We start from the raw sequence: 16462 nt of genomic DNA on the forward strand, positions 1-16462 counted from the left end.
CTTTGTTCTATCTTTCTCAAACTAATATTATTGTTCGAGTGGTAAAATGTTCCATAAATGATAAATCAGTAGTCCACCAACAATACAATAATTTAGGAGTGATCCAAAAATTTTTAAACCGTCCAAAATCGTCCAAATGAAATCATTTTTTATAATTTATTATTCAGATTGCAATTATAAATTTAGAATGATAGTGCACCGTACTATTAATTTGGTTATAATTTAGAATTTAAAAAAATTGTCAAAAATTGAACCGCAACGCTAAATAATTACAATAATTATTATTATAATTATTCTTAATTAGCTAAAAAATTTAAATATTATAATTATTTAAAATATTTTTAATTAACTAAAATATATTCTACTTAATATAATTAAAATTAATTAAAAAGAAAAAAACTAAACGATTTTGCCCCTTTTACTGAAAACTTGTTTCTAGTTTCCGGCTCTGTCGGACAGTCCGGACGAGTTTTCGATGGCCAATGGTACCATTCGAATCGTTTCTTCAAGACGAATATTCAATTTGAGTTTTCGTAAATAAGAGAGATGGGTTCAAGCCACGACCGCCGAACATGTTGGCCGTCAGTTCGTCTCCGTCCGATCGAATCTTGGTCTCAGACCGCCACCATCAAACTCATCTCTTCAAGATGATTTTAACAAGACCTGCCTCACTCAAGTTGATAAAAATTTACGGAGATACGATGATTTTAATAAACTACGCCGCCGCGACGAGATGATGGGTGGGTGGAAGGGGGCAGCAGGGGTAAACGGGTGGCATGGGGTGGGGTAGTTAGTATTTTTTTAATAGATAATAATAATATATTTTTTTAAAATTTTAAATTATTTACATATAATTTGTTGAATCTAGATGTTTTATTTTTTTAAAATCTAATGGTTGAAATTAATTGATTAGATCAAACGATCAATATTGACCAAAGAAGATCCAACGGTTATTAAAATAAGTAATAATATATATTAAGTAAGGGTATAACGATCATTTTCTAAAAAATTAACACCGTTAATTGAATTTAGCAGGATGAAGCGATTGAGCTGAGTTTTACAAAAACACAGGGGAGCTTTTAGCCTATTCTCATAACAGGAGAGCTTTTTACAGACTTTTAAAACACATGAAAGTTTTATGCATTTTGTCCTTTTTTTTTCTCTCCCTTTTCCTCTTCAGTCTTTTATCTCTTACTGCTTTATTTTTTGTCTTTTTGTCTTTTTATCTATATTCTCTCTAAAATCAACCATTGACCTCTGTTGGATTAAATGTTACCTTATTGAATTAATATATATGACCTTATATTTTAATCTACTAAAAATTGTGGAGAGTATTAGTGTCCATTGGGCATAATGTTTGGTTTTTCTTTCTTGCTACATACAACCATGCTTGTTTCATTTGTTATTTTTAACATCTTATTTTTGTTATAAGTATTAAAAGCGGCAAACCGCCCACAAACGTACAAAACTGCACCTTTGACTTTAGTTTTAAAAGTGAAAATTAAAAAAATTATTTTATAAAACCGTCGATGACAATTCAATCTGAAAATAGATTTAAAAAAATCGAAACCGCACCGTGAGCAATCCTACAATAATTTGCTCTTTAACGTATTTAAAGCCTAGGAAAATTAGACTAATATAATTAAATACTGTGGTAACTTGATTTCGTATAGTGCACAGTGAGTTTGAGCGAAATTGATGTTTTGGCAATGTGATTTGAACATAGAGGATAAATACATTTTTATGGGGCGTAAATGCCGAAAGAATCAAATGTTTGTAGTGGAATATGTGTTGACGTACACAGGAACAGAGCTTTCATCCCTCCATGTGCTACAAACCATGCTCTTCTTGTTGCCAATTCCAGGTTTATTAATTTCATATAAAAGCCATACCTCCACAGTCATCCCACTGTGTGCTGCTTGCAGCCCTTGGGACCATAATGCTGGGTGCTGCGCCTCACCATCTTCCTACATAAATAACAGTAATGGTTTTGGCAGGCCCAACAGAATATGTGGTTGTTATTTCCGGCCTGTCAGAAACAACGGATCAATCAAGCACACTAATTCTTGAGACCTTTTATGATTACAAAATTTAACAACCTAATACTTTGCTCACCTTCACATTGTGCTGACCACAATTAGGGCATGGATGACCATTATTAAGAAGCATTTGTTGTTGAACAGCAGCAACTTGGCCAGCATCCATCCTCGCCTCCCATCTCTGAATTTCTTCTGCTGGGAAAAGTTCACAGTTCCCATCCCTTCAATGAGAAAAGAAGCCCATGAGTGGACAAGTGTGAATTACAATTATTGTCAGTCAATTCTTTTGTCAAATCAGAAATCGAACCTGAAATGCTCATATCCAGAGATTGCCTGATTACAACGGTGGCAGAAAAATGCCCCACAATTATCACACACCATCTTATTGCAGCCTTCAGTTCGAGATATGGCCATCTTACAAGAAGGACATTGTTTCGCAAAACGATTTATCTCCTTCACACTAAGTATCTGATTGATCATATCTTGCTCACGACGCCTTTGTTCATTTTTCATTAATTTCGAATTTTGTCGCTCCTGATATGGAATTCAAGAGACCACCTTAGCAGTTAAGGCATTTACAGATGAAAGAATGCCAGAAAAGAGAGATTAAACAAGTAATGTTGACAAGCAAGATTTGAAGCAAATATGCAGAGGTCAGGAACTAACTGATGACATTAATCCATAGGACTCTTTGAAGCTCAAGTTTCATTAGGTGAAAAAAAGACATTAAATACAACACAATATTTTGAGTGATGGCAACTCAAGAACATCAAAGTTGTTATGAGACAGGAACCTGGTTAAAGCACGTCGAAATATAATTTGATGAACTGATTATATCATTATTAAAAGCAAAGCCAATTAGTCGACTTCTACAAGACAATATACAAAGCCGGAGTATACAAAGCTGTCATCTACATTCATCAATACTCTCTCTAATATAAATGCAAAAAAACAAAGAGGAGAAACCCCCTTTTGCACACATAGCATAGCACGATACAAGGAGGACAAGTACGAATTAACATACAGACATCTAACAACAGACCTAAACCTATGTGCTGATTTACTTGAATTATTATTCAGATACCAACTACAGACCTAAAAATATAGCTGAACCAAAATCAAAGTTGTGAAATATATGCGAGCTTTCAATTTCCACTTGACTTAACAGTTCTATTTTTCACTAACCAAATCACCCATGTCAATGCTTTGAAACTTGCATGGGCTATAGAATAATAGCTGTTTTGAGATCGAACAGATAGCCATTTTTGGTGATTTTTGTATTTTTATGTTTATAAAGTGAGGTTACAACCATTCTTGCATTTACCACATACAAATGCCTAACTCAGGCACATTCTTGATGTTGTAGAATTGAAATATAGAGAAAAGATGTAGTTGCAGAAACACTATATATATATAAATTAGTGATTGTGATGATTTATAAGATGGCAAAAAATCCTTGAACACGGGGATACTACTGCCTGAGCATGGTTCGCATTCATGCATGACATACAGTGATAAAGAAGGTGAGGATGTCAATATGCCTAGAAATAAAATAATAGTGAAGAAACAAGCAATCCTTAGTGATTTAGTATACAGTTATTCTAGTATACACGTTAGTGATGCTTAATTTAATGATATTAGTGATTTTGTCCTATATCAACATATAAGATTGTTTCATGAGTAATAAACTGAATATAGTGATCACAATAGGAACTAGTTTATCTGACTGCTTCAATTCTCTACATAAAAAACTATATGTTTTATTATTTTAAAATAACATGTTTCTCAGCATTATAAAAATAAATATACAACCACCACCATGCATTTAATCTACTTTAGCTATTTCTGAGGGGTCTAGGTGTGACTAACCTAAAATCTATTTAGACACGTTCTTCCATGCATTGTACTTTCCAATTATTATTAGGTCACTTGCATGATCCCAACCCTGCTATTGCCTGCTCCGAAATTTAGTACATACTTGATGAAACGTCTTTGAATGATCAAGTAATAAGAATTGAATTGTAGAGTGGGATACACATCAAATGTAGACTCCATACCTGAAGAATAACTAGTTTCATCTCTGGTGTAATACATGCTAGTCCAACATGGCGCCTCTCTTGACAAAGTGTACAAAAGCTGTAGTAGCACTTTGAGCATTGTGCATGGTCGTCCTCATCTTCTAGACATGCTGTTTCACATCTTGGGCAGTAAACCACATCAGCCATTGATTCTAACGATCTTTGTAATGTCAAGGACTCCCACTGTTCAAAGCCTTCTTCACCTAGTAATCTTTTAAGTAAACCAGGTGGGATCATACCATCGCATTTTGCTTCTGGGCATTTAAGTTTCAATACTGTTCCTTCTGTCATATGCATGTTAGAAAAAGTTTTCATGCATTTCTCGCAGAAGAAGTGCTGACATGGCAGTCTAATGAACTCTGAACCTAATGACAGAAAACAAAGCCAATTAATAGCTATTTCCTCATAAATATCAGAGGGTAACATGAAAATTTTATATGAAATATATGATTCTGCTGTAGATCTTCTGACTTAAAATTGAACTCGTAAAAGAATTCTTGGAATCCTAGTGTAAAATATGTACTACTAGTTCTAAATCATTACATCACCAAGACTTCTATGTTTTACCAAAGCCCTTACATTTCTTCAGGATATGAAGTGTACTTCTCATGAATGACTTAGACTTTTCTTAATAACAGCACATGGAATAAGAATTTTGCCCTTCACCATAGCAAAATGATGACTTCCATTTATCAAATATGTGTTGTTTCTCTGAGAATACATGTCCAGAATCAATAAAGCTATATGTCGACCAGGTGATAAAGCTTTAGATATCAAACGAATCTATGTTTACGAAAAATTGTCAATCTCGAATTAGATTCTCATAAAACAACAAATGAAGGAGAAAAGCATGATATGTGTGTGCAACTGAGCCTGCAATTACAAAATAAGAAATCAAGCATAAGCTTGAACCTGATTCAAATATCACTTCGCTACGTTGAATACATCTATGAAACAGATTGCACAGTTAGAATAGCATTGTTATCATACAGACAAACCAATAGACTTTCTTCGAACGAGCAAAATAACAAGATGAACCCAACCCCAACAACCACCTTCCCCCACCCCCGAAAAAAAAAAAAACGGAGAAAGAAAAATAAAAAGAACCTCCACAAACCAAATGAACCCCAAAGAAGAATGGATTTAACAGGATTGCCCTTTAGAGTCAATGACGTGAATTCATGAAATGGTTTCTAAGGAAGACAATAAATTATAATCATTTGGTGATTTTACAACTGAAATTTCAGGTCTGATTCTGTGCTTTCCTATGCTCAGGGACCGGCACGTAATTTGAGAACCTCAATCACTCGCCCAGTCTCTTGTGCTGTGAATAAATAAATGACTTACCAGCAAACTCACTAAAACAGATGCAGCATTCTTGCATGTTTCTGCAGAATCTCTCATGGCGCTGTGCATCATTGTAACTCTTCATCGAAGAAATGTCAATATCAGGTGAGACACTTCCTGAAATTGCCCTTCTATCTTCATCATGTCTTACAACATAGGGTCCAAGAATTATCTCATCATCAAAACCAAGATAAGAGAGGGAACAACCCTGTAACCATTCAACCCATTGGTATATAACCTCCTGCCCAACCTGCTCTTGCCAAATTGAGTTAAGCTTACAACAGAGATCAGAAATTCTAGCAGATCCCAACCATTGGGCAGAGATGGTAAAGTAAGGAGCTTCTAAGCTTGGATAAGATTTAGGTAATAGACATGTCAAGATAATTGGTGGCAGATATTCGACTTGGAAGGAGTATGAGAAATCTGAAGAACCATCATCTCTTGTCTCATGGAAACCAGAGGAGTTAAACTTTGCAGTAATACGAATTCCTTTGGGCACTTCAACATGAATATGTGCCTGTAGAAATATAATAAAAATTAGAATTTTCTTTCCAGCAAAAGCTAATAATCTTGATCTTCGAATTTTCTTTCTAGCAAAAGCTAATAACTTGATATCTTAACTACCTGAAAACACTTCAAGCCACTCTTGTGTTCTAGAATGAAAATGTTATCTCCATAAATAGATTCCAGAGCTAGCATCTGCGAAACAACAATAGGAGTGAGATGCACAGAGAGAGGAGCCAACACATGCACCACAGCCCGATCAAGCATCCGATCACTTCCTAGTTCTGGTGTTATTAACTACTTATGTCTGCAGAGTGCATGAATAAAGTACAAATCACTATTCATATGATGTGTACACTGTACATGCTATTCATAAGCTTGATGCTGGTGCTTAAACTCTAGCTCGGAAGCTATTACATTCATCTTCTTAGGTTATTCTCAAAACACATTATCGGGTTATAGTCTTTTGCGATTACATTTTACATATATGCTGATCTACAACATTTGGTTCTATCCCTGGAGTACTGAGTCTTAACGATGATGCTGTTCAAAAGCCCCTTCAACAGCCATTCTCGTGTTCTTCATTTAATTGGAGAAGAGCAATTGGTGGCAAGCCAAAAAAATTTTAAAAACTCTTCAACCTTGTCTGAACTTCAAAAATTTCTATCAGAAGCTCAGTTGTCCAACAAAGAGATACATCATACAATTACATGACAATACAAGGTAATATTTATGGTGCCTACTTTCCATTGACGCCGGATGTCCGGAAATCAATATTTAGGTGGGATATCAATGTCCAGAAGCTATAGATCAGCAATTAAACTCCCAAGTTCGCGATAGTCAATTGCACTAATGCTTGAGTTCCATACCCACATCAAACCACCAGCAAATAACATCTAGGTGGAACTAAACTTATCATACATTTCACCAAGTCATAACAAGCACAATACAAAGCACCATAAGGATACACTGGGCAGATAATTAAAATTCGCACTGTTCCATATAACAAAAATTAAACAATTGACAACAACCACAAAAACACATTGCATTCTTCAAGATTGAACAAAATCCAAACATTATTAACTAATACCTCATCCTCCTGCAGCTGTTTATTGATGCTCAGCATCTCCTCCGACAACTCGGGCTCGTCAACGTTCAATCTTAACTCCTCTAATCTTTTAATACTCTCATCCTCATCAGCTTCATTACTTGAACTCAAACCTTCGACTTTTTCTTCCCGTTTTTCACTGTCAACATTCAATCCTGAGCTCAACCCACCAGCAGAACCCTCCTCTTTTCCGTTTAGATCACCAGAACTCGAATCAAGTTCCGGTCTTGATTCCGACCCACCATTGAGATCCTCCTCTTCTTCCTCGGAATTCTTGATACACAGAGAATTCCCCCCCCGACTCCGAGGCGCCCATCTATTCATGCCAGTTCGAGGGCGTCTTTGGTCTATACTCTGTGAACCTGGAAAGGGTTCCGGCGCTGATGCTGAAGAAGAGGTTTCATGGGTTTGAACTTTGTGGTCAAGAATGGGTCTGAGTGTCCAATTTTCTTCAGTTTGGTAATTGCGTTGCCGATAGGAACCTGTGCTTCTTCCCCTTGTGGAGCCGCGTGCGCCACCTTTTCTTGAAGACATTGCCAAGGTCAAACGTGGCTCAGAATCGAATGTGATGGTTGATGAATCTGTTTCAGTGCTGGGATTTTCAGAGGTTTAAATAGCCATAAGACGGTCGGGTAATGGTAACTACCGTACGTGGTGCACGTGACGTGTGTGCTCTCTGGAAGTGTTACCTAAACCAACAACCAACTTATACTACTTGTAGGTATCAACCAATTTGTAATAGTTATGCAGGGAAGGAAAACAAATTTCAATAGAATTCTTATAAGAAATAAATACACATTGTAAATAATAAATAATAAATAATTAAATTGTACCTGGAGCTTAGCAAATCACAACTTTTTATCTAGTATAGGAGCCTTTAATTTGTAGGAGGGTCATTCACCCCTCCTCGTTTTTTATTATATCAATAGCTCCGTTAATTTTATTGTCGTTTGATTTTATTAACAATGTCCGGGAACTCTAAGGGTACACCATTTGAAATCATGGTTTTATTGTGATTTTCTTTTATTTTATGCAATTTATTTTAATCGCTTCCGTTTAGGCGTTCCGTGGCCGATCCACTCGCACCTCGGGTGCCTTTCATTAACGACATCCCTAAATTATATTACCACTAAAAACCTCATTTCCCTTTTTAATAATATAATATTTTTTTAAATATAATTTTTGGAACATTTTTATGAATTTTCTATCAATTTATCGTTACTATATAACTTAATTAAACAATATTATATAAAATTACGTATTTGGTTAATCATTTCTATGAAATTGTGTAAATTAAATATAATAATAATTAAATCTAATAATTTAATTAACCAATTATATCACTTTTATATCTAATGTGATATTTAATTCCACACTGATTTAAATAGACAAACTCATAAAATATTTCGATTAAATAGTACATCGCTCAATATAAATAATATTTAATAAATGAACTAATTAATAATATAATTATATGAATTATTAAAAATTAAAATTCAAAATTCCATAGCTATGTTCTCCGCAAATATCTGTATTCAATTTTGTGATCTGTGTGTGAAGTGTGTGTACCAATTTGAGAAATTAATAGGCAAACATATATATATATATATATATATATATATATATATCACAAAATGTAGGTGGGGTGATGGGGTGATGGCCCACTGCCCTAGTCTTGTCTTTTTTTTTTCATTTTTTTCCTTCTTTTTTTAATTATATTTTATATTTTTTTATAATTATCGTTACGTCCTTCCTAATTTCTTAATTGATATAATTTGCTATCAAATATTATAATGAGCTCCAATTTATTCCGTTTAAGTTTTATTATATTCAATTTTCAATCTATAATTTATTTACTATTTAACTAAGTTTCATAAAGATTTATCAATTAATCCTATAATTATGTATTATAATCTTTGGGGCGTCACAATTCTTCCCTCATAAAAATTTCGTCCCCAAAATTTAACTAACTTACCCGTTCAATGGAATAAATATGGATATTTCTCTCTCATATGCTCCTCAACCTCCCAAGTCGCATATCTCGAAGAATGGTGACTCCATCTCACTTTTACCATTGGTATCTCCTTATTTCTCAATTTTATTATGTTTATGTCCAAAATCACTATTGGCTCTTCCACATATGTCGACTTCTCAGAAATCTCTATCACCGATTGATGAATAACGTGGCTAGGATCAGACCGATATCGTCGTAACATCGAAACATGGAAAATATCATGTATTTGTGACAACTCTACTGGTAACGCTAGTCGATGTGCTAGTGGTCGGATTCTTTCAATAATTTCTTACGATCCAATATATCTCGAACTCAGCTTCCCTTGCCTGCCAAACCTCAAGATTTCCCTTCAAGGAGATACCTTCAGGAAAACCTTATCACCTGCTTCATACTTCATCTCCCTTCAGTGTTTATCAATATAATTTTTTTTGTCAATCTTGTGCTGCCTTCAAATACTTTTTAACTACTTGTATCTTTTTCACTATTTCCTGCACCAATTCAGGACCTTCAGTTGTCTTAATCCTTCTATAACCCAACAAATTGGACTGCGACACCTTCTTCCGTATAAAGCAACATATGGGATCATATCGATACTAGAGTAAAAACTATTATTTTATGCAAACTCCATTAGAGGTAGATGATCATCCCAATTGCCTTTAAACTCCATTGTACAAGCTCTCATCATATCTTTAGAGTTTGAATCGTTCCTTTTGACTGTCCATCTATTTGAGGATAAAACGCGGTACTTTAATGTAATTTTGTGCCTAACGCCCTTTGTAAACTTTCCCAAAAGCGTGAGGTGAATCGAGGATCTCTATCTGACACAATAGATACAAACACTCCATGTAATCTCACTATCTCAAAAATGTATAACGCAACTAACTTATCCAAAGAATCAGTTATTCGTACCGGCAAGAAATGAGTAGATTTCGTCAATCTAACCATAATTACCCAAACAACGTCATGCTTCCCGAATGTACGTGACAACCCATGACAAAATCCATAGCGATCTTTTCCCAATTCCATTTAGGTACTGATAGAGGTCGGAGTTTACCTGTTGGTGCCTGATATTCTGCTTTTACTTGCTGACATGTCATACACTTGGCCACATCCTTCTTCATTGTTTGCCACCAGCAGTAAGGTTTTAAATTTCGTTATATTTTTGTAGTACCAGGGTGCATCACATATGGTTTATTATGAGCTTCTCGCAAAATCTCTTCTCGTAATCCATCTATGTCAAGCACACAAGCTCGTTCCCCATTCATTATCACTCCATCAGCTCTTATTGAAAAATTTGATTTCTTATCCTGTCTTATCATTTCCAACATCCATAATAAGAAAGGATCTCGAGTCTGTGCTTCTTTGATTTGATTCACAAAGTTTGGCTTAAGTTGCAAGGCTGCTAACAAACCCTCTATCTGATTAACCTCCAATTTCGTATTCATAGACCTCATCTCTAATAGCAACATCTGATTGTGACTCCCCAAATGGGCTAATGTACTTAAACTCTTTCTACTCAAAGCATCTGCTACCACGTTTGTTTTCCTTAGATGAAAGTCAATAGTGCAATCATAATCCTTCAGCAGTTCTATCCATATTTTTGGTCTCAAATTCAATTCCTTCTCTGTCAAGATATATTTCAAACTTTTATGGTCAATAAGGATCTAAAATTTTTCTCCGTACGAATAATGAAATCTTCAATGCATGTGCAATCGCAGCTAACTCCAGGTCATGCGTGGGATAATTTAACTCATGGTCCTCCACTGGCGGGATGCATAAGCAATTACTTTTTCGTTTTGTATTAACACACATCCCAAATCTTGTTTAGAAGTATCCGTATACACTACATATCCACAGCTACCAGAAGGAAAAACCAAAATTGGAGTAGAGGTTAATTTTTTCTTCAACTCATTAAAATTTTGTTAGCGTTCTTCCGTCCATTAAAACGCTACCCTAGGGGTGTCCAATCCGGTTAACCAAACCGAACCGAACCGAATTTTCGGTTAACCAAAAATTTGGTTTGGAAGTTTGGAAAATCGAACATCGAATCGAATGTCACCGGTTCGGTTCGGTTCGGTTAAAACCAAATTGAAGTTCCATTTTTCGGTTTAAAAACCAAAAAAACCATATTTTTTTAAAGCAAACACATACTAATGCTGTAATTAGTAATGCAAATTAACCAATGCAATTAGAAGCACAAAATGCAAATTAACTTAGGCATTTCATCAAACACCTTCAAAGCAATATTGTTAAATTTTTTTTCATTTTTATGTAAGAGTCTAAGAAACCAATTAACCAAACCAGAAAACCTACCTGTTATCATGACTCGTTTGAGGTTGTCTTTGCAATTTTTCTGTCTCAAACTCTCAATCCGTCAATCGTCGGTTTCAGTTTCCTTTCTTTCTTTCCTTTCTCTATTCTCTTTCAGTTCAGAGTTTCTCTCTTCTCTTGTTTTCTTCTTTCTTCTATAAGTATCGTCGCTGGTGCCAAGGAAAGGATTCTCTCTTTTCTTTCTTTCTTTCCTGTTTCTCTATTCTGTATTTCTGTTAATCTGTTTCAGTTTTCTCTCTTCAGTCTTCTCTTGTTTTCTTCTTTCTTAGTTCTGTAAGTAAGAGTCGTAATGTGTCAAGTGTGAGTCAAGTCAATTCTTATTCCATATTAATATATATTACTAATATAATATTAATATATATAATTATATAATTTATATATGTGTAAAAATAATTTTTTTTATTATTTACAAATTCAGTTTTTTGGTTCGGTTCGGTCACCGAATTGGTGACCAAAAACCGAACCGAAAATCAATTTTTTTTAAAAAAGCCGAAAATCGAATTTTCGATTTGGCCGGTTTTTCAATTTTCTGCACACCCCTACGCTACCCCCTTTCTCAGCAACTTGATCAGAGGACAGACAATTATAGAGAATCCCTCAACAAATCTTCTGTAATATCCAGCCAACCGTAAGAGACTTCGGACTTCAGTTTCATTGTTTGGTACTCTCCATTCCATAATAGCTTTCACTTTTGAAGGGTCAGACATAACCCCATTACCAGATATCACATGCCCAAGAAAAACCGCCTGATTTACCCAAAATTCACATTTTCTTAATTTAGATACAACTCATTCTCTTTCAAAATCTGTAACACTACCCTCAGATGTTGCTCATGCTCTTCCCTATTCTTCGAGTACACCAAGACCTCATCTATAAAAACAATAACAAAATGGTCCAAATATTCCTGAAATGTATGGTACATCAATGCCATGAACTCCGTTGGTGCATTTATTAACCCAAATGGCATCACCAAAAACTCATAATGACCATAACGAGTACCGAAAGTTATTTTTGACATGTCTTTCTCTGTGATCCTCAACTGCCAATACCCACACCTCAAATCGAACTTTGAAAATATTGTAGCTCCCTTTGACTGGTCTAGTAGGTCAACAAATATTTAATCTTCACTGTAACCCTATTTAATTGACGGTAATCGACGCAGAACCTCATACTCCCATCTTTCTTCTTCACAAATAGCACTGGTGCTCCCCACGGTGAAGTACTCGGCCTTATAAACCCTTTCCCAATAATTCTTCGATTTGTTTTTTGAGCTCTTGTGATTCGACTAGAGCTATTCTGTATAGCGCAATAGAAAATAGGGCAACTCCTTGAAGAGTTTCTATGGCGAAATTCACTTCTCTATGCGGTGGCAAACCTGGTAAGTCAACAGGGAATACTACAGGGAAGTCTCTCACTATTGGATTTCCTCCAATGTGGGATTAACCCTCTCGGTATCTACCACATGGGCTAGATATACCTCACAACCTTCTAACATCAATGTCTTGCCTCTATGGCTAATATTACGCGAACTGGTACTACTTGACGATCCCCTACAAATACCACTTTTGGTTCGTTGAAATATTTGATCATCACTTTATTATTATAACAGTCAATTATTGCTTTATATTATGCTAACCAATCCATCCCCAAAATCACATCAAACTTCTCCAAATCCAACACTACAAAGTCCATAGGTAAATATGCATCTCTGATTCTCACTAAGCTCCCTTTCTAATATTATTCACTACCACACCCCCTCCCACGGGCAAATTAACCATCAAATCATATCCCAAAGGGCTATTCTCACCAGGTATTTTAGAAGCAAGTTTTGATGATATATATATAAATGCGTAGAGCCAGGATCAATTAAAACATAAGCCTCAACATCAAATAACAAAATTGTACCTGATATCACGTCATTTAATGTTGGAACTTCCTCCCTAGTCATATTTTATATCTTTGCTTGGGTCTCCTCTGAGTACCTTGTGCTCCAGTCCCCCTCATACTGCTACCAATAGCATGATCACTATCTCTATTGCTAGTACTTCTACCTCTGCATTTGCCTCTGCCTCTCTCAGCTCTTTGCCACTACTTCCAACACTGTTTGGTTCTGGGTCCCACTAGCGACACTTCCAACCACACGTATAGTCTGACTAGGATAATTCCTGGATCTGTGTCCCCTACCTCCACAGTGACAGTAAGTTCTAGCTATATCATCTCGTCTCCAACATGGTCCTAGATGTTGTCTTACACAAGTAGAACAACTTGGAGTGAAAATTGGTTCTCCATCATAACTCTGTCCGGCTCCCCTACTCGATCTAATTGAAGGCGTAACAAATGAGTTGCGTTCTAATGAACCTCTGTTAAAGCCCGTGGATCCACCGAACCTCGATCCACTACTTCCTTGAAAAATGGGACCACCACATGTGAAGTTCCCACTTCCCCCTGAGACTAAATGGTCGGTTCTGCTCTTGGTCAACCTACCCGATTCCCCTATTGTGTGCGTTGATTTTTCTTCTTCCCCCTTCTTCTTGTCTTCACTTACTGCTTCTTCCATCCAGACCGCTGATTCAACATTCATAATTCTAACTGCGAGGCCTTTTTTGATCTCCGGTCGTAGCCCCTGCTCTTAATGGTAACAACGATCCTCTTGTGTCGCTATTGCTTCTGGTGCATACTTGGCTAGTGCGGCAAAATGGAGTTCATATTCTACCACCGTCTAATCATCCCCTCGCACTAAATTTAGAAACTCCATCCTCTTCCTATCTCGGTATATCTTGGTTCTGTATTTATCATCAAACTCTATCTGAAACTCAGCCCAAGTTATTTCTCTTGGCTCATATCCCCTCTTTACAGACCTCCACTAAATCAAGGCATTCCACACAAACAAAGAAGCAACATACTTGAGTCAATTCTCTACAGTGCAATTCACTAAGTTTGTCACTTCTTCGACTTTTTCCTACCATCTCTCAACAATCTCTAAGTCTAAGGTACCCTCAAATTCTGTAGCTCCCATCTACCTCATTCTTTCATAATTACGATCAATTGTAGGAACTACTGGTGCTGGGCTAGAGTTCGTGCGCGCGCTTGCGCATGTAACTGTGCTTGATCTTGTGCTTGGGCTTGAAAGACCATTTGGAATATATGTGCATACTCTGGTGCTAATCCTACCACTGGAGCACCACCAGGAGGAATTGGAGCATCAGCACCAAAACCCTCTCGACCTACCTCCTCCCCACCTACACTTGCAGGTGCCACTGAGCCCTTTACGGACTCCACTGACTCTTCCCTACTAGCTACTAAGTCAGTACGTGCACCTTGAGAAGCAATCCTACATTCAACAATTCAATCATTAGGCAAATCTCACAATCAACCTATTACCCTAAAAATATAAACCTGCCTAATGTAGCACCCCCTACTCACTATATTCCTTTTCAACCTGTAAAATAAATTCTATTTTATCAATATAATATATAAGTATCATAAAAGATAATAGATGTCTCCAAAAGTTTATATTTACCCTCACTAGATGTCCTCTTGTACATAACCTCAAAGAAAAATAGTACAAAATTTTAAACACAAATCCGATAAAAGACTAAAATATATAACAACCAAACAACCAAAATTCCAGTGACAGATATCACGGCTGACCCACCTAATAAGAACAATGGCACGACTCAAAGTCCGATGTGGCTAAACAGTGCGACCTATCTCTTGAAAAGTATTAGATAAAGAATGAGCTGTCTACTCAGTAAGTATAGCTAACCAGTATATATATATACACATTGACCGCAAGTTACATACAATGCAATCACATCAACTAACAAATATTCGTCATATAACAATAATATATGTAAGGAATAATGCATACCGACGACTGTAAATCAATCTACCACATAATATTTGATGTTATCGTTTATTAACTAAATGCCCTATTTACTCTAATTGGAGTACATCCGTCAATGATTTTTTCGCCCACTATCATCCCAGTCAATGTCATATCATATACAACACAGGATACCCGTTGTATGTGATATCTCCATACTCTCTATCCCAGTGTGTAGCAATATCAGCATAGGACATCATAACAAACATGACATCCTCACACTACCCCAATGTATAGTTAACAACACAAGATATTCGCCGCTACCCGAAATACCCAGGTACCCTACACGCCATGGTACCTAGCTTAATTAATTCATTTATTTTTCATATTACATCATCAACCACATCATCATCAATCACATTATCGTAAATCATTGACTATGTTCCCAACTAGGTAAACATTATCCTTTATTCAATTCACAACAATACTATCACTAGCTTCATCATTTATTCTCTACAATAATTACTTCCTCAGTAATAACTTCCCAATCTGATTTCATGCAATAATATACGATCATCACATAATCATACCTCTCACATCCATACTTTACAATCACATATAACACATAATAATAATTTTACTGACATTAAGACACTTCAACAAATAGCCCACGACTAATTATATAAACAACCAATATACAACATCCATGTATATAAATATAAATCCAAGTTCATGATCAAATATAAGAAATCAATATATATAATATATAATACTACGCAAATCAATATATATAAATTCAATTAGCTATACTTATCTCAAATCTCAAAATATTTCAATTAACACAAGAGACTACTCAATCCTCTATTTTGTGTCACGTCCTATAATAGAATATTATACGTATAATCAATATATATAGAATATCATAAACTCTAAATAAAATATTATGTAATGTTCGTACGTTTTCCACCAATCTCTTAATATTTCATCTATATTGAAGTCCAAATCTCTGCTCCATTCTTTTTTACATTATTACATTTTTTAAGTTTCTCAAATATATATTTAATTTATCAACTGAGTCATAAAGAATTCATTTAATTAAACCCCTTATATATTTATTACTATTGTTTTTAATAACATCTCTAAATTATATTACCATTAGAAACCTCATTTCTCTTTTTAATAACACAATATTTCTTAAATATAATTTTCAGAATA

General features: G+C 35.5%; 1 protein-coding gene across 1 annotated transcript; it reads right to left on the minus strand.

Moving 5' to 3' along the window:
- On the minus strand, window positions 1640-7678 carry LOC105165149 (E3 ubiquitin-protein ligase RNF14). Its single transcript, XM_011084054.2, has 7 exons — window positions 7059-7678; window positions 6089-6163; window positions 5465-5981; window positions 4097-4482; window positions 2347-2573; window positions 2116-2260; window positions 1640-2029 (listed from the first exon to the last, which is right to left on the minus strand). The coding sequence occupies exons 1-7, from the start codon at window positions 7608-7610 to the stop codon at window positions 1901-1903; spliced, it is 2031 nt and encodes a 676-aa protein (XP_011082356.1). The 5' UTR covers window positions 7611-7678; the 3' UTR covers window positions 1640-1900.

This window comes from Sesamum indicum, linkage group LG6 (assembly GCF_000512975.1).
Source record: "Sesamum indicum cultivar Zhongzhi No. 13 linkage group LG6, S_indicum_v1.0, whole genome shotgun sequence".
NCBI lineage: Eukaryota > Viridiplantae > Streptophyta > Magnoliopsida > Lamiales > Pedaliaceae > Sesamum > Sesamum indicum.